Genomic DNA, 20,781 nt, shown 5'->3' with positions numbered 1-20,781 from the left:
GCCGTAGCCAACTGCAAACATGCTTTCAGCAGTAGAAGCCATGGAGACCAGCCACTGTCGTCTGCAAGCAGTGGACGGCCCGGCGTACTAAATGGGAAAACAAAACGAAGCGCAATACGGTGCCATATTTTTCTCTAGACTAATTTTCTGGAAAGCGTGTTGCAGTTTTAGTCTACAGGTTCAAATTTGCGAAGATAGATGCAATCATCTGAGAGTTCTTGAATTCACAGAACAGCGAATCAGGATAGCAGACAAATTCTGATTCTATGTGACCACAAAGGAGGGAGAGGAGGCATTGAGCAGGCCTTTTGTATGTACAGCCAAATTACCAGAGAATTTATTCTGAAGTTAGATGTCCACGTATGACAAAGTCTGTGAAAAGAAAAGGATAAAACAGCAGAGGGCAACTGTGTCAGTTCCCCTACAGCCACAGGAGTGCATGCAAATTTTGGGTGTGTGGAAGGAAAGACCTCGTAGATCACAACCATAAGTTGAAAGCCAAGTGGTCCTGTGTGTTTTTTGTCCTCACCTTCACTGTTGCATGCAAGGAGGGGGGGGGGGGATATACATTTATTAAAAGGAAAGGTCTGTCAGCATGCAAGGAGGATATGGAGCAAGTTGTCAAATTTTTGCTTCACCTTTATGTGTACCCAATGGTCCACTTTCTGCTCAGAAGTACCATTTGCTGATGCACTGTCTCAATTATACATTACTTTCCCCCTCTCGAATTTTTAAGAAAGCAGTGTTTAGGATAATCCCATTGTACGACAAGACAGCCAGCTCTAGAAGGACAACTCTTACAAAATGAGAGTGGACAACATCTAAGAACATCCATGCTCCATTGACACATGCCTTTGGTACAACAACGTTAAAGATTTATAATTATCAACATGATACGATATACATTTTGCACATTAAAGGGAGAGTCTTCTATGGTCTGACTGATTGCAAAAATAAATGAGCTAGTTTTTGAGTATTATAGATGCACAGCTATTTCTGCATACAGTTTCATTCAGAACACACAAGTACTTTTCGAGAAATCTGAACAATATATCATTGTAGTGGACAATGGATGTCGAGGATAAGAAGTATGCATTTGCATAACATCTTGGAAAATGCGAACACATCAACCTCAATATGTCTGTCTGTGCCAGTCCCCTGTTATCCAAGGTGCCTCTAGTTCAGCAAAACACCTTTGCGCTTGAAATAGGAATGACCAAGTATTCAGTAGTATATAGCCATGATCCTCAGGACTACATCTTAGCATTCCGACTGCTTCACTATGTTTTGATGCTTCTTGCCCCTTGACAGCCATAAGAATATATAATTGTGTCCTTTTAGAATATTCTTAGAACCTAGAGCTTAGAATTCATGTTTTGTGAAGTCCGAGGTGAGCACTCTGAGCAACTTAGTGGACAATGTTGTCGCTAACAGTCTCGTCGCGTGCTGTCACAGTGGTTGGTACTAGAGCACTAAATGTCCCGTGGGCCGGGTAAAGTCTTTTTATTTCGGCGGGCCAGGGCTGGGTACGGGCCTGGACTGGGCTGTGGCATGGAGCCCAAGGTAATGGACCAATCGGATGGAGCCACTGTATGGAGACATTGGGTAGGGCCTAAGAATGCAGCCTTTGCAGTGCTCTTGATGGTACCCCTACACAGTCTTATTTCTATTTTCATAAGAGCACATAAATTAAGTGATGGGCTGTCAAGAGTGGGTCTGCACCCTATCCTGCCACAGCAGGATGTCCAGTTTTTTTAGAAGCTAGGCATTTGCAATTTTGCGAGATACCAGCAAAGCTTTTGCGAGGAAACAAATAATAAAAATCTGTTTGGTGAGGAGTCCAATGATGGCAAGGACGGAGAAGATGAAAATTCTGTTTCAGCATTTGACAGCACTCTAGTGGTAACAAAGCCGTAGTGGTAGGCATTGCAATAACGGACAATTTCTTCCTCACAACATCAGAATTTCTTAGAATAAATACTGTTTATAAAAACAAACAAACAAAAGTTGGCCATGTATAGTATTGTTGCAGATGCACAAATTCAGATATGGCATGGCTACTTATTCTACGTTTGTCAACGATCTTCAATGCTTGTCATTGTTGACCTTGCGATAAGCGTGACAGGGGACACGAAATCACCAAATTATGGCACAATTTGCTTGAAACAACTTTCACAGCATCTCTCCCATTCGTGTGTATGCCACTAAACCACAACACTCTCGCATTTGAGGGTAACTTCATGGCTGTAAGAAGGCTCAGACTGTTGATATTTGTACACAGGCAATTCCAAATAAGTTTTCCTTGTTTTTCTCACTCTTTACAGCTCTCTTATGAACAGACTCTTCTCAGGTTTTATGCCTTTTACAAATCAGGTTTTGTTTCAGGAGCATGAAACAGGTACAAGAGGAATTTTCAGTTCCTCTTGTCTACGAACTCTTCCATGCTTTAGGGCACTGACCAAGCACACATTTTTCATTGGCACTTTCTTCTTTTTGCACCAGATCCGAAGACCACAGGTTTAAGGTTACAACAAATCAGTAGCATCAGACAAATGTTTTGATTTGAAGTACTTGAAGACATTCTCATACAGGCGTGCATAAACACCCATTCTACACAAAATTGTGATGCAATTTTGGCACTGCCCTCGTGAAACAGAGGACTCCCTCATTCCTAACACTTAGATATATAAATGCAGACAAATGGCCAAACAAAACCTCAAGCAAGACACAGTCATGCGCTCTTGAAGCTGGCATATGTAAAGTCATGCATCTCTAAATACATTTGTAATGTATTGAGCAATGCTGTTCTGGGTTCATTGCACTTCATTCTGGACTAGAAAAAGGTTCAGATATAATGAAACTTCATAGTTGTAACACTGTAACTAGGACTGAACATTTCCAAAGGTTCCTGGAGGTGGACGGTACTGCCTGGGAAACGTGACCAGTTGCAGACTGTTGAAGGCATACTTTCGAACACCCACATTCTTGTAGGTGTTGTGGCGGCGGGTCCCTTCGCTGAAATCACATATAACATCAGTAGAAAAATCAGTTCTCAGAGTTTGTCTTCGGGGCTGTAAGTGGCTATCTTGTACGTGCGACATGCAAAAAAAACATGGTGTCACCTGACAAGGAACCTGACGGGGGGGACATCTGTGTAACGGCAATATGCCAATCTACCATATTTACACGCATATTGGAGTCGCTCGCGTATTGATGCACCCATGACTTGAGCGCCCATATGCTGCTATACTTCTTTTCAGCATGTAACACCCACCCTTACTTGAGTAACGTGGTATCAGTGACGTGAACACATTGGAAATCAGGAGGAGGGTAGTCAACACGTTGGGGTATTGATTTGGTTTCTGGCAAGGCTTGCGGTTGTTGCGTGTAGACTTTGACGTCACTTTTGATTTTGCGGCACAATGGAAAAACGTGCAAGCAATACATCGAAATACGAGCTCATGATGATCAAGTACGCAGAGAGGCATGGGAATCATGATGCTGCCCAGCATTTTTTGGTTAACGAAACTCAAGTACATTATTAGAGGAAGGAGACGGACAGTCTCATGTCAACAAAGAAGACACGCATGACATTCTGGGGACCAAAGAGTGAGTGCCCAGTTCCTTGAAGTTGAAGGCGCTGCTCTGATGTACGTACAGGAGCTCAGACAGGAATCCTGGCAGTGTGATGTAAAATCATACAGAAATAAGCGTGCCAAGTGGCTTGTAAGTTGAAAATTGCGGCCAGCGATACTAGCATGTTGCACAATACGGAGGATGACTTGAGGGACATGGGCTCCGACTTCACGGAATGAAACGAGAACTTGGTGTGCCATGAGTAAGGCCCAGGGCTTTTCGCGATTTCACGAAATTTCACGAAATCTCTTATTTTTAGGGGGTGTGCGGATATTCAAGTTCTCGAATTCGAATCGAATATCGATCACTCTAAGTATTCGATTCGCGAATCGAATACCCAACATTCGGGCTTGCGAATATTCGACTATTCGCCGAATATGAACGACACCTCCTGAAACTGGGTTTCACCTTATGCTTACCTGCATGAGGTGAAGCCAGCTTTACAAAATTGAAGCCTGCTTTACGAAATTGCCCAAGCTGCAGGACCAATTGGACAGATTGTAGTTTAGCTGAAGATAACATTAGCTTTAGGCATTAGGTTTATTGTGCATACTTCGTCTGACGAAGGGGCAGGCGTCCTTCCCATGTGCAGTTTACAGGTGGCACTGGGGGATTTTGTCAGAGGGATTTTGCATTCTTTGTCAGAGGAGAACACAAGATACCATGTATGGAATGCTGAGCCACAACAGTGCTCTGAATCTGTAATTTTCTAAAATACTTTTGTTCGCACATTTGCCAAGAAAATGAAGTGTTTCCCGTTCAAAGCAGCCGTTGACTCCCTGCCGGAGAATATCGTGGAATTTACAAGTAGGTGCCGCAGAAGACCAGGGGCCTTAGCCGTGAGTGTCGAGTTCATTCCTCGCATACCGAACGCACCTCCTCAATGGGTTTGAGTAAAAAATCTGCACTGAGTACCCGAGTAAGTATGGTAGGTTTGTACTTGCAGTTGAATATAGCTTACAATGTTTCCAATGTGTAAAAATATTGGATGACCTGGGAGGCCATACCGTTCGAGATTGTATAATTGGGCGTTTTGACTAACAGTGATAGTTTTTTAAATGCTGGTGTAATAAATTCTTGCCAGATGACCAGCCGACACAATAAATGTCTTACGCTTCCTGCACTACCATACACAGAGGGACAAGCTAATCTTTTGCATCTGCCCTAGTGGTTGTCCAACAATCACTGTATTTGACCGCATACGATGCGAAGTGACATTTTCACTGTCCCACATGAGACAAACTACTGCGAACCTACGCGATGCAGGATTGTTGCATTCCCGAGCAACCACTGTTACAACAGCAGATGCTGGGGAGAAGTGGATCGGATGTGAACACTTTCCAGACGATTTAGCAAAATCGTCATGCGCGACTATGCTGCTTACATGTTTTCGACGTCGCTTACGCTTGTCTGACAAGGATCAATCTTTAGATAAACTCCAGATTTCGCACTACGAAAGGCTTTCCGTGTAGATGCACAGAAGAACAGCAATGTCTGTTGCTGACGCCGACGACAAATGTTTGACTCGTTCATGTTGAGCTTGCTGGATGCCGACACGTTATTGGAAGTCGCAGCTTCCAATATAGCTTGCGTTTTGAATTTCGCAGTGTAGGTGGCACGTCTCTGTGACATTTTCAAGTCACTTTTGCTTTTGCCAATGCATGTGTCCTAAGCATTGGAGCACCCCTTATGTGAAAGAGCGACACACTTCCCTTTTGCCCTCTCTCGGTGCTTTGCTTTGTCACGCGCCGCGCCACTGTAGACTAATCACTGCGGAGCTGGGAATGGCAGACTGGAAATGCAGAGGGCCTGCGAGACGTGGCGCCTAGGTACCGCACATAATGTGAACCCACATTGCGTATAAGCCGCACTGCAGATAAACCGCAGGACCCGATTTTATGAACGTTTTGATCATTTTCGGGCAGATCAGCCGCGGGCAACAGAGGCGACTGATCTGTGCGAAAAAGGAGCCCATAAACCCTGTGGTCCATACTCTGGGGTCGGCATTGTGTACAACAAAGGAGGTCAGTTCTAGTGTTCTACCAAGATCGGATTGTGCCGTTGTGTGTTTTTCACGGATTGACAGGTCAGTGGCCTTCCAGAAGACATGAATCACTGTCACCACTTTGGTTAAAGCTGTTTGGGGGAATGCACCAGGAAGGTCAGTCTACTCGAATGTGGACGCACCCCCGTTACGCACGGTTAATGCATTGGCAGGGCAGTGCTGTTCTAGAGACATTGTCGGACCTTTCGTTAGAACCGGCGCATGAGGAATGTACCAGGGAAAAATAGTCATCAGATAAGCCGCACCGGTGGATAAGTCGCAGAGCGCCCGTGAGGACAAAAAATTGTGCATAAGCCGCGGCTAATACGTGTGAAATTACGGACCCCATTTTTAAGGGCTCATTTTTTAGGTAAAAAGCATCGCACTATGTATATATGCGGTCAAATAAGGTATGTGTCCAGATGCCAAAACAGGGTTGAAGCCTTCAGTGGATGCATGTCTAAGCCCAATGAGGCATCTTTTACAGCTTCCTGATATCTATACCGTAAACAAACTTTCATTTTGCTCAGAGTAGGATAACAAATACTGAAGATATTCAGGTCAAACTGTTATAGGGAACACTCACAAAAGACTTGCCTACATAACAGGAAGTGTGTTCTAATAAATGAAACAAGGACAACACTATGGCAAAACACACATTGCGTTATTTCTGTCATAGCACACTGTTCCACCCACCTCCTCATGCAGGCCACTGCTTTGGGCACTTCTTTAGGGTCTAGGCCAAATTCCTGTACAAGTACTTGGGCTTGTTCCAGTGTGACAGACATTGCAGTCCTATCCTTTGCACTTTTACAGCTTGTAAAGCGCAACCCATGCATGCGACGGCAGGCCTGCATGTAAGAACACTACAATCAGTATAACTGACAAATATGTGTATGTATGCTGACTGGTTATTTCATTTATGCATCAATAATTATCAAATAACCTCTGTAGCAAGGTGCAGAATTTCCACGTTCTTGCTTTTCCGAGAGTGCACTTGATTCTGCAGCTGATCAATCAGGTTCGCAACTGGAACTTCCTGTGAGGAAAATCCTGCGCAAAGTGCAAGAAACAAGTAAATATAAAATATGTGGCAACATGCTGTTCCCCCAAAATAAGTTTCAAGTTTATACGTTCGTAGCACTGCTAAGCTCCTACATGAGCTCTTTCTACATAACTTTGTCTCGTGTAGATTTTTTAATATTGAACACAAGGGATATGCCACAAATAAACAACATCCCTTCACCATATGATGGACAAGTGATTTGTATGCAACACTGATTATGTGCAAATTGGCCAATGTCATGGTGCAAAGCCATTGCCTTATGGAAAGTTGCCTTACATTTCTGCATGAATTCAGATTCACCTTGCCTCGTGTGACATATTGAAGTGACCATTTTAGCCTTTAATAGATGAATCAACAAAGACAGAGATGTCCTCTGCAAGGGTTATGACTCATGAGATTTCTTAAAGTTAAGATATTTTAATTAGCTGTGATAAAACTGGCACCTGAGTGAAGACATAGGTGCCCAGCAGAGAGGATGTAAAGGCGACTTTTCATTTCAACAGAGGAAAGATGAAAGATGCGAAGGACCGACAGAACGCTGCATTTCTTTCTTTGTTTACTTAACTTTTACAATATACTAGGCCTTAGGGAGCACAAGCAGGGGTGCCTACATGAACTTAGAGAAGCTGTCTTCGATTCGTCAAAGAGCGCAAGGGGCAGTAGAGGAGTGCAATTGAAGTGCATGACAGGTGCTGCCCTCGTGCAAACTACGCTAGAGTCCAATCGAATAAAAAAGTGTAGGCCTCAGGTTGTGTGTCAAACTTCTACACTGCAATTGCAGAGTTACAATTGCATAACCATCCCTTCAATTTTTTCATCAACTACCATTCATTAATCACAATACGCAGGTGAGCGTTAGCTTAAAAGTTGTATTTGTCCCTATGCCTTTCACTGACCTCAGCTACTGCTATGTAAACTGAAACAACTTCAACAGTAACTTTCTGCAGTGAACAGTATACTTTTCAAAGCAGCTGGAATAGTGGTGCCAAGTGTGTTAGCTATATGAAGAAACTAATAATAATAACAATATATTAAAGAACGGTCAGAAACAACAATGGAAATTCCAGATTTCCACAACCACTCGGAGCCCGCCACTCAACCTTTGTATGCAAGGAGGTAGCATGCACATTTGACAAAAAGGAATGAGGTTGTCTGATCTTTGAGAAAGTACGGTATAACTAGGTTCGATTACAGTCGCCGTCCGATTTTTCGGACTCAGCGGAAATCGCGCAAAAGTCCGAATAATCGAGCGGTCCGAAAAAACTAATTTCGCTTCAAAATAAACTTTTCTAAGCCCTAGTAGGCTGGAAAAATTTGTGCTTTCCTAACGCGCTTCCAGCTCTGCCTGATAACATCAGCTTCTATTTCCCGAAGTGACATTTCGTCAATGTACACTGTCAGAGGCACCGCCGTCATCAAGTCCGCAAGTCGGCTTCGCCTAACGCATGCGTGCGTTAGGTGAAGCTCGCTTTACAGCGCTGTCGCGCGACTCGCGGGCGGAGAGCACGTGCTGGGCCATTGGCCAAATCGAAGACGCAAAGGCGCCACGACAGACCTCTTCTACACAGAGGAATGGAAAATGAACAATCATCACTGCCTATTATTTTGCCTCAATATTTTAGTTGGTTGATTTCTTTCGATACGAATTTCGGACGATACCAATATTTTCCGTCACTCCAAGAGAGAAATTCGCTGGTTGGGCAAACAGAGTCCGAAATATCGAGCGACGGAGCTGCACGGCGTCCGAAATTTTGGACGCTCTTATACATCAACGGGACCCGCGGCCGTTCCGCGAACGAGTCCGAATAATCGAGCATGTCCGAAAAATCGGGGTCCGAAAAATCGGTCGGTGACTGTATATGTATGCTTGACTAAGTGAAAATGGAATGACCTAATATTTGAAATAACACTCATGTAGTTAAAATAAACTAATGCAGTTTGTCCTGATCAGCAGCATCTCCAAATTAAGTCACCAATGGTCAGTAGGTTCAGTGGCATCTAGCAGTAAGATTTTTTTTCAGGCCACCTCTTGCACTGTGACAGCTAGAAGTGTGAAATTTTAATGGTTAATTTTACTCACATAATTGTCTCACTCACATGGTTCACACACCCCAAACTTGAGCACCCAAATATATGTAGGTAATATATTTTTCTGTGTGCATTTAACGTGCTGTGGCTCTAGCAGCGTTACCCGCCCGTATTTGCCACCGCAACGTAATCCACTGCCACCACTAGACTGTTCACAAGTGGACGATTCTTGTGTAGGGCGTAGTATTGCCACGAATCATCTTCGAGAAACTTCCAGGGCAGGCACGAAATGGTACATCTCATCCCGGCGCATGCTGAAGCAACAAGAAGATTCCAGATACATCGCCTGCTCTCTGGCAAACACACGTGCTGTTTCTAGACTTTTCGGCGCGACGCTTAAATGCTTGTGTGCTCCAAGCTGGAGCATTGATTCTTTGGACTCAGTTGTGTTCAGAGAGCTATCACTCTTGTGTTTTGCTACCAAGTAGTCTAATAAACCGTTCGCTGTTTATGCGACGACTCGCCGACCCATTTCGCTTCGTGACAGTATCTCCAGGTATTATTGTGAACAGCTTTATAGCTGCAACATCTTGAGTGCTTGACAGAGCATAAGATTACCTCATATTGAAAGATTGTGCTTCAAGTGGCAATAAAAAAAAAATGACTGTTGATTCCCAGATAGTTTGGGCAAACAAGCAGTTCCTTGAGTACAGAGTTCCAATTTCCCGCTCCCCCAACTCGATAATTAGTTAATTAGCCCGTTTTTAGACAAAAAGGGTGCATTGCAAGTAAACACTACCTTTCACTAGAAACTATTCATGTACCATTTCCCTCAGAACACGAAACATTCTATGGACGTTACATAAGCAATGTGGCATTCACAATAACCAAAGGGTATTAATGCCGCCAATATGCAGGAGCTTTGCTTGCGCCAACCAGCAGTCCAGAAATTGTGGTGTATTGCATCGGAAATTTACCGTCATTCAGCTGCATATGCTGGTGCGAACACAAACATTACCCAGGTATGCTGAAACCTGGTGAGGCGATCCCAAAAATGTATCCTGCGTCAATGTTTGCACATGGTTGTTTGCAGGTATTCTGGTTACAGCATACCTCGTGGCCGACTTCCATTAGTTCCTTTTGGATACGGACATTTCTGCAATCGTCTGTGATAGTCTTTGAGAATGGCAGTGCCATCCAAGTTGATGCGCTCTTGGAAACTTTGGTCCCCAAACCTGCACGTGAAATTGACAATCATACACAAACCAACACATGTTGACACAGTTGAAGTTTGACACAGGCTAAATGGAAGATGGTTTCATGACCTTGCTCTGCCTCGATAATTAGTTGAAGTACTGATGAGCCAATCACGAATAAGAAGAAAAGCTGTAAATGTTTTTCAGAAAGACAAACGACTATGGAAAATAACTTCGTATGCCAGACACAGAGCCTCAATATTATTTAGTCCATTCATCTAAGAGGCAGCTGGGCCTCTGTTTTGACAGTTTGTATGACACTTTTCGGGGAAATACCAGGTAAAACCTTGTTTTTGCTGATTTGAATTGGGGGATAAATCGGGCATAATTGGGTATAACCCTAAAAAGTCAGGCCCTGTGTATACCTCATGCGGTGTTGTCAAGCTACAGTAAAACCTCTTATACTGACGCCAGTCGGACCACTAAGAAATTTTGCTATATCAGTATCTGCACTATATCAGTAGTTCGTGGTTGGGGTTTCAAAACATGTGACTGCAGGTTTACTTCAATACATACAGGTTCACTATACAGAGGCCCACAGTATCAGGAAAAAATGCCGACTATCCTTGCGTTTGCTGACCAAGAGCAAGGGAGACTCCCCCTCCTGGATGACGGCCAATAGGAGGACGCGGAGGGCAGGCACTTCCCAAGCCTCTGCTCTCACCTAAGAGATGGCGTAGCGTTACCGTTATTTTGCCTGCCGCAAGGCTTCTGCCATGGCGCACCAATCTAGCCCATGGCTTCGCCGTTCGTCAACATGGGAATGAGGCCAAGCAGGAGTCACACGTACGCCAGTTGACGGACAGCGAAGCCGTTTGTTAGATTGGTGTGCCATGGCAGAAGCCTTGCGGCAGGCGAAATAACGGTAGCTACACTCCTGTCTAAGCCTCGTTCAGCCATTGGTTAGGTTGGTGCGCCATGGCAGAAGCCTTGCGACACGCAAAGCAACGGTAATGCCATGCCATCTCTTAAGCGAGAGCCGAGGCTTGGGAAGTGCCTGCCCTCCGTGTCCTCCTATTGGCCGGCATCCAGGAGGCGGAGCCTCCCTCATTCTTGGTCAGCAAATACAAGGATAGTCAAAATGCCAACCTTAGGTTTCAAGAGCCCACAGTTCAGCTATAAAGTGAACGGTCTCGCATCATCTCGTAACCTATGCCAATGCTTTGTTGCAGGGTCGTACACTTATATTTTTACTTACTATTTTTTTTACATACTATTTTTAGAGGCCCCAAACAAACAAACAGTGTCAAAGTTTCCGCACTGCTGGTCATCACACCCCCTATGGTGACCACTGACTGCATTTCAGACCTTACTCGGGCTGACCCAAGGGTAGGGAGTAGCTACTCTCCGCATTCCAAAACCTACTAGATAACGTCACAAACCCCGTTTCAAAAGCGGGTCACTCACTCTAGATTAGTTACCCGAGACTGACTCGTTCTACTCCCTATCAGACCGAGGTAGCTTAGAGGAGTGACGACAGAGCTGTCGTCTGCGTAGAAATCTATGGTCGTCTGCTTTTGCCTCTGCTTGTCTCGGCTGCATCATAGAAGACTCAGAGAAGTTCCGGTGGGACTTTGGGCTGCTGTTTTCTTCATAGTAGCATGCGTGAAACCATACATACAACACACACAATATTGCTACAAGTCACGGTCGAAAGCTGCTTCTATCCGTTTTTGAGCTAGGTGCGGACCAGAAGAGTGCTACCGTTTCCCGAAATGCACAGTAAATACCCTTAATTCATGGCATGAATACTTCACGACCTCACGCAGATGACCCTACACCGAAGGCAACACCACCACAGCAAAACAAAGCAGTGTCAAGCAGTTCTGATGTCTTGGGGGCCCACATGTCACTGTCGTCTGGTATCGCCATGTCGAGAATCGTACCCGCACTCGTTCCACAACCAACTTGAAGATCGTCTACTCTCTCAGTCACGTGGTACAACTCTGACACGTGACGAACTCCTACTCGAGAGTTTGTTCTGCAACACAGTCATTGTCATGTTTCCTAATTTTGCTAGGTCTGTGGATGGGCTTGCCATATCTTCTATTTGTCTAAATGTTGGCAGCCTGTCCATGTCAAAGACAGTTCGCACACACTGCCGTACACTCAAGGTCAAGGCAACAATAAGTCAAAGTGACATGTACATCTATGGTCTATCACGTGATACTGTTGCCATGTGTCTCTGACTATTGTACCAGCAAATGCTTGAAATCTATTCTAATTACGTAATGCTTAATTTCCTGGAACGGTTCCCCCTACTAGCTGCAGACGAAGACATAGTCAACTCAAGGAAGTGAGCAGTCAAGACGTCCCCATGGCTTCAATGAGTGCAATGACTTTAGGAAAGTGTAAGGCGCCCTTTTGATGTGCACTTGTTTAAACACTTACAATGAAGACTTCCCACAGGTACAAAGCTAGTGCTAAACATCGTGGGTTAAGGCCCCGTTCACCTGGCATTGTGGAGGGCATCACAAAGTGGCACTTGAGCAGAGCCCATGTGGAGTGAGAGAGAGAGAGCACAGCGTAAGGAGATTGCAGTATGCATAATTGGCAGATGTACCTAGAGGCTTCCCGAGACTAAATACTGCGTTTGTGTTCACCCGGCTGCGGCTGGGGACCAGACGGGTCAGGTGGTGAATCCCCGTGGGATTGGGGCAGAAAATCCCGAAGGTATAGTCTTTGAAATGTAATTGTACTTCTATAGTACTCACTTTTCAGCCAGTGTCGCCTGCTCGTTAATGCCCACGTTGAGGTAGACTGGTGTAACTGTGAAACGGAACCCGCTGGCTCCCTTGTGAGGAAGCAAGTTCATCACCGCTTCAGATGCCGGAATCATCACTGAGAGGAACACCCTGCATTCAAGGTGTACACATCAACTTACACATTATTCATGTGGCTATCAACGGTTTGATGCAGCGCAAGAGTTACAGACAGTGCGGCTCCTTATGGTATGGTTTCGGGTAAATACGAAGGAACGGTGTGCACCAAAATGAGTGGCTACAAGTTGGTCTACCGTTTTTCAACAGGACTTGACATACGCTAGGTGTAATAGCAGGTCTGCACCATAGTCTTTGTTCGTGGGTTTTTCCCTATGCAGCATTTGCATGGCATTAAAAGCCACTGTCACTGATTTTGACACTGCTCCCAGGGTTCATCTTGCTTCAGAATTGCAAGAGTGTCAGGACTACAGCAGTCGAACCTCGATACAACAAAAGTCACGGGGATAGCGTTTCATTCATTCTATCGCAGACACTGATGGAATTTGAAAAGACTTATGCCGTGAATTGTGAAGAGGCAAGCAATACAAACACGTATATATAGGTAGAGATGAGTGCGGATATGAAAATTCGTACCCGCATCCGCACAGCACCCGCGGGAGCACAACCCGCATCTGCACCCGCACCAATGTCATTGGTGCTAACCGCACGTCCCCACGCGTGTCTGCATACCCGCAGATATACCCGCAGCCCAATGCGTGGCAAGAAATGATGCTGCTGCACCGACTTACAATGTCTGCAAGCCAAACAGCCTGCGATTTCTGTGCCTGCAGGGTCAAAGACGTGGCAGAACCTTTCCCACCTCGGCGAGCGTAGTTTCGTTTCGCTTTTGAGGGCGTACTCACCACTCTTCACTTTGCTTTCGACTACATCCATTTTGCCGACGCACAAACAGGCAGATGCAATGTTGCATGTACGGTCGCGTTCAGTTATGCACGCTACAGCATAAAATGATTTACTTTCCGTTCGAGAGCCGCTTTTACAACGCGTCACCTTCCTAGCGCAACAGATGCTCTGGCGACTGGTGACATAGTTGCCAGCTTACTAACACGGAGTGCGACAAACGTATAGAAGATTAAGCATAACCAGTGAATGATAAAGCTGTCATTATCTCACACGCCACGGAAGGCCTAGATATGGGAGGGAAGCGAAGAACGTATTGGCAAAGTATGTGAAATATGAATCTGGTCGTGCACGAAAAGCCGACGGGCTGGCTTTGCGCCTGCGGGTACTGCGGGTATACCCGCAATCCGCGATACACAGTAATGTGTACCCGCAAAGAACAAACTTGTGCGGGTACCCGCGGGAATACCCGCACTCGTACTCATCTATATAGAGGGTGTCCACGCTAAGTGTGAACAGATTTTTGAACAAAATAAAGAAAAAAATGGCGTTCCTTCACGAATTTTTTGCGGGCGATCTATCCAACGGATATTTGTTCCGAAAATGGCTACGATATCAGGTGACCGAAAGGAACAGATGTTCTCATTGGGACAACTTTGTAGCTTTTATAATTAAAAAGTTAATTAATGAAAGTTAATTAAGACATAGCCTTTGGACTTTGCTAATGCCCTGCTAGGGAGTGCCCTTCAGCATACGCTATATTGCAATTGATTTCATCTTGGAAAAAGTGTTATATATATTTTTAAAAAATCTGTTCACACTTAGCGTGGACACCCTGTATATAGGGCCCTGTGTTCTCGGGTTTTATGCTTTTTGATAATGGTGGGGGTAACGATCGGGTGTTATTTCAGGGGCCGTAAAATAGGGTAAAATCTGGAAATATCGGGAGGAAAAGCAGCTTTTTGGGTGGAAAATAAAAATAATGAGTGCTTCTCGCATTTTACATGAACCTGAGATGCAGAACACAGCCGCCTCTAGTGCTGGTATTGGTGGTTGAACTTGCACTTCGTCAAGTTAGTTGTCAGGTTTTTTCGGTTTTACCCCAAGTGACGATGATGCAAATGGGGGTAAAAATGGGTTTTACCAAGTTTTAACCTAAAACACAAAGCCCTACGTATATACAGCAGGACCCTGATGACACAATAACAAAAATTTTTGAAAAGTCCCTGTCAGAACACCTTATGTATGTAAGGCACAAACACTTTTCCAGGTCGCTGTGGATGATACGTACAGGTAAACCGACGTACTGAGCCTGCACATCACCTGCACTTGCGCCAGAAATGCCAAACCACGGCTCGGTTGCATCACCTCACCCCTCAAACAGACTTAAATAATTTATTGATGAACAAATGAATGAACGAATGAACAAATGAATAGTCTGGGTAACGTATCTTTCTTCTACGTACCTAATTCCTCTGCTTTTGCATTGCCTAATGCAACTTAGTGGTGAGACACAAGCCGCTTAAACACGCAGTCTTTAAGCAACAATGGACTGCGGACTTCTGCGGACTTCTTTCAACGCACGATGGACTGCGGTGTCGCTCATAATCACAGTTGTCTCGTGATGTAAAGCCACGAGCTATCACGAAGCGGTATTATCATGTGATTATTCATCATAACGTGATGCTTCATTGTTTCCCATATTAGGGGTGTGTGAATATTCGAGTGGTCGAATTCGAATCGAATATCAAACCTCGAACTACTCGATTCACGAATCGAATATCCAATATTCGAATTTTCGAATATTCGAATTTTCGAATATTCGACTCTTCTACGAATATGAACGACGCAGCCCGAAAGTGGGCTTCACCTGATGCTTCCATGCATGAGGTGAGGCCTGCTTTACGAAATTGCACTGGCTGCAGAACCAACACAAGCGGGATGGTGTTTAGTTTGAGATTACAGAATCCAAAGTTAGGTTTTGTAGACATCATCTGTGGAAGGGGTGGCGCCCCTCCCACATGAAGTTTAGTGGTGCCGACGAGGGACTTTGATTTGATGTCTGTGAGGTTGCCTTTAAAAAGTTGGGACTCTTGAATAATGACTACAGCCCACGAACAAGAAGGGTGTCTTAAAGACATCCTTTACATCTAAGATTTCAGAAGTGCAACTTGCTAGGGCGAGTGCAAAGAAACTAAAGGGTGTTCATGGCAAAGCTGAGGCAGGATGCCAATTCGTTTGTTTCACAAATGGCCTGTGGTTGTCTGAAGCAATTACAGCCTCATCCGTGTAACATGCTACTGTCAGACATAAAATTTTGAAATGAAGGTAACCACTCCAGTACTCCAGTAAGTGTAGGCTCACTTGGAAAGCAGGAAGCACTCTCATGTAAAATTAAAGAGTAGGGGCTTTAAACAGAAGAATTGCATGTCTCTCTTATGACAGTTAATGCCAGAAAAATTACACTAAGACCATGGGCTACAAAATGGAACTTTTAGTGTGAAAGTCATATACTGTAAATTTTGCACGAATATTCGATATTCGATTCGGTATTCGGATTTTTTTCCCCATTCGATTCGATATTCGATTCGACTTAAAATATTCGGATTCGCACACCCCTATCCCAAATATAAACAGACTGGCTGAGCTTGCGTATCGTATGCTGGTACCCGTTAACGCAGCAATTTTACTTTTAAAAGTCTAATTTTTGGTTGGCTTGCGTTATCAGCCAGAAGTTACGGTATACTTTATTGAGTCGCAAATTTCGTTTCAAGAGTTGACTGCACTTGTTTTTCGCATGAGGCTACATTATACATGATACAAACTATTCATGAAGTGGCACTACCTATGATACTGCTCTTGAACGTGATCTTACCCCTTCATAAAAGTTAGTGATCTACCAGATCTCTTATTCTGTAAATGTACTACACACATAGTCTATAATGTGTGTGACACGATAGACGACCTCAGAAAATCACAGAGTGCTTAGCACACTTAGCACACAACAGTGGGAACTTTTGTTATAGGATAGAAGGAGATAGTCCCAAATTGTTTAGACTTCTCTCTCGTCCACGACGTGTCAAGGTCGGCAAAACAATACGCGAAGGACCATTCTTCTTTGTCCCCATTACAGTAAGCGCCCAGGATGCAATTTGTGCGCAAAGAGCACTTGGATTTCCTGAAACCATCTATTCATGTTCAACAACGTCACAGTAAGTAATATTTCACTCACCCACCCACCCACACACACACACACACACACACACACACACACACACACACATATATATATATATCTTGAAAAGTTGGAGTTGGATCGGACGGCTACGTAATTATAGTTGAAATAAATGGGAGACAGAAGACGAAAGTAGGGGAAGTAACAAAAAAGGTGTTTATTAAAACTTAGAAATCATAAAAGTTAGGGAGGATGTCTACGTTATGGCGGAAGCTCCGCCTTCTTCGGGACAAAAGAGCTAAATGTTCTTTTGCTGTTCTTAAATGTTCTTAAATGCTCTTTTGTCCCGAAGAAGGCGGAGCTTCCGCCGTAACGTAGACATCCTCCCTAACTTTTATGATTTTTAAGTTTTAATAAACCCCTTTTTTGTTACTTCCCCTACTTTCGTCTTCTGTCTCCCATTTATTTCAACTATATATATATATATATATAGATACTCATTGAACGATGCGACAGCACCAGAGGACACGTGTTTCGCCGTGTTTGCGGCTCGTCGGCCCTGGGTAGCTGCGCATCGTTCGGGATTGGCAAACCAGGCGTCACTCAGCGAGCGATATACACCTGGGAGGGTGACTGAGCACTCCTCAATGCCACAGTGCAAGCCAGTGAAATATAAAGAGGGGGGAAAAGCCATTAAAAAAAATTAGTAAATGATGCTAGACGTGTTTGAAACTCAAACTTACAGATTAAAATGGCTTCTATGGCTGCACGTAGAGAAACAGATACTCATTGAACGATGCGACAGCACCAGAGGACACGTGTTTCGCCGTGTTTGCGGCTCGTCGGCCCTGGGTAGCTGCGCATCGTTCGGGATTGGCAAACCAGGCGTCACTCAGCGAGCGATATACACCTGGGAGGGTGACTGAGCACTCCTCAATGCCACAGTGCAAGCCAGTGAAATATAAAGAGGGGGGAAAAGCCATTAAAAAAAATTAGTAAATGATGCTAGACGTGTTTGAAACTCAAACTTACAGATTAAAATGGCTTCTATGGCTGCACGTAGAGAAACAGATACTCATTGAACGATGCGACAGCACCAGAGGACACGTGTTTCGCCGTGTTACACGGCCGCAAACACGGCGAAACACGTGTCCTCTGGTGCTGTCGCATCGTTCAATGAGTATCTGTTTCTCTACGTGCAGCCATAGAAGCCATTTTAATCTGTAAGTTTGAGTTTCAAACACGTCTAGCATCATTTACTAATTTTTTTTAATGGCTTTTCCCCCCTCTTTATATATATATATATATATATATATATTGTCACGAGCAAGATGACAGAGTTGAGCTACAGGAATTAAACTGTCTCAAACTATAAGAGTCGAAGGCATACCTGTTTCCTTCAACACGTGGTTTTGGGCTAGAAACATTTGTGGACGGCTCTAACCAGAAGAGAACACGTCTTAAATCCTCTATAGCAGCGACCATGTCTTCCAGCATGTGCATTTCATCGCCGTGGCAGGAAAGCAGTCCAACAAACAAAGCCAGGGCACCACAGGTACTCAGTGCATGTACCCATATGGGGTCAGGCTGCTGGCACCATAGCTTGGCCATCAAAGCACTCACCAGTGCTGTCAGCTGAAAGCAATTTGAATTATGACAAGGCTGGCAACTGAGCATCACGCATAAAAGGAATGGAACCAACTGTATGTAATTATGTGTAGTATGTACAGCTTAATCGTAGCACTAGGTGCTTACCGGTCACGTGATTATAACTACAGTTATTCTGAAAAGTAATTGTGTTACAGTGAATTGATTCATTTTAATATATATTTTTGCTGTATAACTTTCTTGTATATATTTTCAAAAGAGAAGTACTAGTGGACTAGGCAAAAGACAAGAAAATGACCTGTGGCAGTGGAGTAAAATTCTTAGAACTGTACAATGTCAGAATTGCTGGAGAAATCTGTTCTTGACTTAGCAGAAACCGTAGAACATTACAAGTGAAAACGGGCCTTTTTTAAGTTCTGCCAAACACAGATGGAAGTGCTTCTCCATTTACAGAGGGAATGCTGCTCATGTGTGGAGCTTGTAAGGTCCATTGGCGTTCAGAACTGACATGTTTTCAAAGATCTTATCCATTATACTGCCCCGCCTACTGGTCATGATTATACTGTCAAGATAAAAAAATGCTCCACTGGAGCACTGCTGGGAAGCACAACAGTATAATTATTTGATGGAGACTACAAAAGTACAAGGAAGATCCTCAAAAGAATCAAAAGAATCTGAAGTAAGGGTTGACGGGCACCCATACCATCCAAATATACGTCGGCGACCAACATGAACAAACATGACCAGGATCTCGGCTTTGACCGTTGCATACCAAACAGCAGAGTATCGTGGGTTCCCAGCGCCCGAGGCAAAACGAATATTGCAAGACGCATAACAGGAGTACATCAGAATTGCCCCCCATTTAGTATAAAGTGCTTCAAGGACTTTGCGCTTCAGTTGCTTCACTTTGAGCATATGGGCTGCTGTCTCAACGCACACGTTCTATTGCCGAAGCACACAGGATGCAATTTTACACAGGCGTGGTATATTGAACCTCGCTTCAATCGCCTCCGTCTTTGAGGCGCCCAGAAGACCGTTCCAACGATGCCCAATGTTAAAAAATTCAGATGTTTTCAAGTTATAAACAGTTTCACTGTTTTTATTTTGAGCTTTTTTTTCTCTGTTGATAATTTGCACCCTCAAAAATCTCACACAAATCAACTCTGCCTTCCCGCACTTCTGCGCATACATCATGTCAGGAATGGCTGTCGTTTCGTAATGTAGTACAAAATATCTGGCTTGGGGGCACGTTGTTCTGCTGTATTTCTGGTGCTTGGGGGACAGTAAGTCTAAAAAATGCAGGTTTGAAGCAAGACGAGTATGAATAATCAAGCAGACCTTTCGAGGAACGGTTCGAGTTATTGGACTCTGAAATACATTGGTTCTATGGGGCACTTGACGGTGCCAACAGTTTTGTCCGAAAAATTGCAGTCCGAATTTTTGGAGCCCAAATTATCGGTCGGCGACTGTATTAACTTATGTTGCTTGTATTCCAAAATCCACGGGCATCATGCATTTGAAGAGGAGCAATTCAGCACGTGCATGTAGGCTGCTCCGCGACTACACACAAGCTTCAGTGAATGCACTTTATCTGCGCAGCCAGCAATGATGATGCCTGAAAAATCTGGATCTGAGACAAACTTTCTGTTGCTCCTCTGAGGTTGTTGGGAGATGAACACGACGAAACATCAGTCATGTTCAAGCCAAAAAGCATACGGAAAATCAAGCTGTTCCTCGAAGCAGTGCTCCGAAACATGATATGAAATTACATTCAATGCATCTATGAAGAGTTGGATGGCACCAATGGCATTGTCCAAAAAATCAAAAGTGTGAATTTTCAGTGCCAAAAAGATATGTTGGCGACGGTACGTTTTTTTTTTTTTTTAGATGTCAAAAGATGAGAACAAGACAGTCTTCCTGAAACCGCTCTAGTACTATGTAGAACAATTAGACCTGGAACTCTTAATTACACTCTATCATGCAAGATGACTAGAGCCTGAAGTTTTTGGGAAATATTTTTTTCTAAATTCCAGGGGTAAAAATCGGGTAAATAAACATGTGCACTAAATTCATGTGAATTCGGGTGAAAAAAACTTCCAGTATGCTAAGTTCGGGGTGAAATCGGGCTCAGTTACTCAACTAACTGTAGTGGTTTGGTACAAATGGTGATGTAACTGAATTTTTCTGCCAAACAAGTAAATTAATGCGTTCCTACAGACATCCCAGTGAGGGCAATTTGCCAGGTAAAAATCGGGCTTTACCCTAAAGAGGCAACCTTCAATTCGGGGTGCAAATTCGGGGGAGAATCGGGTAAAACCCTAAAACTTCAGGCTCTAAAGATGACA

At 44.1% G+C, this 20,781-nt stretch overlaps 1 protein-coding gene across 1 annotated transcript in view; it reads right to left on the bottom strand.

The window, feature by feature from the left end:
• Positions 1–2,839: 2,839 nt before the first annotated feature.
• LOC135394503 (inositol polyphosphate-4-phosphatase type I A-like) overlaps positions 2,840–20,781 on the bottom strand; it is a 59,704-nt gene continuing 41,762 nt past the window's right edge. The window contains exons 19-24 of the mRNA XM_064625273.1: positions 18,219–18,463; positions 12,745–12,885; positions 9,888–10,009; positions 6,627–6,733; positions 6,377–6,531; positions 2,840–3,015 (exon numbers count right to left, since the gene is read on the bottom strand). Coding sequence (XP_064481343.1) covers positions 2,883–3,015; positions 6,377–6,531; positions 6,627–6,733; positions 9,888–10,009; positions 12,745–12,885; positions 18,219–18,463 — 903 coding nt within the window. The 3' untranslated portion in view covers positions 2,840–2,882. The remainder of the gene's footprint in view (positions 3,016–6,376; positions 6,532–6,626; positions 6,734–9,887; positions 10,010–12,744; positions 12,886–18,218; positions 18,464–20,781) is intronic.

This window comes from Ornithodoros turicata, chromosome 5 (genome assembly GCF_037126465.1).
Source record: "Ornithodoros turicata isolate Travis chromosome 5, ASM3712646v1, whole genome shotgun sequence".
NCBI classification, from domain to species: Eukaryota; Metazoa; Arthropoda; class Arachnida; order Ixodida; family Argasidae; genus Ornithodoros; species Ornithodoros turicata.
The sequence above is the reverse complement of the archived record's forward strand: the minus strand, read 5'-3'. Positions and strand labels throughout refer to the sequence as shown.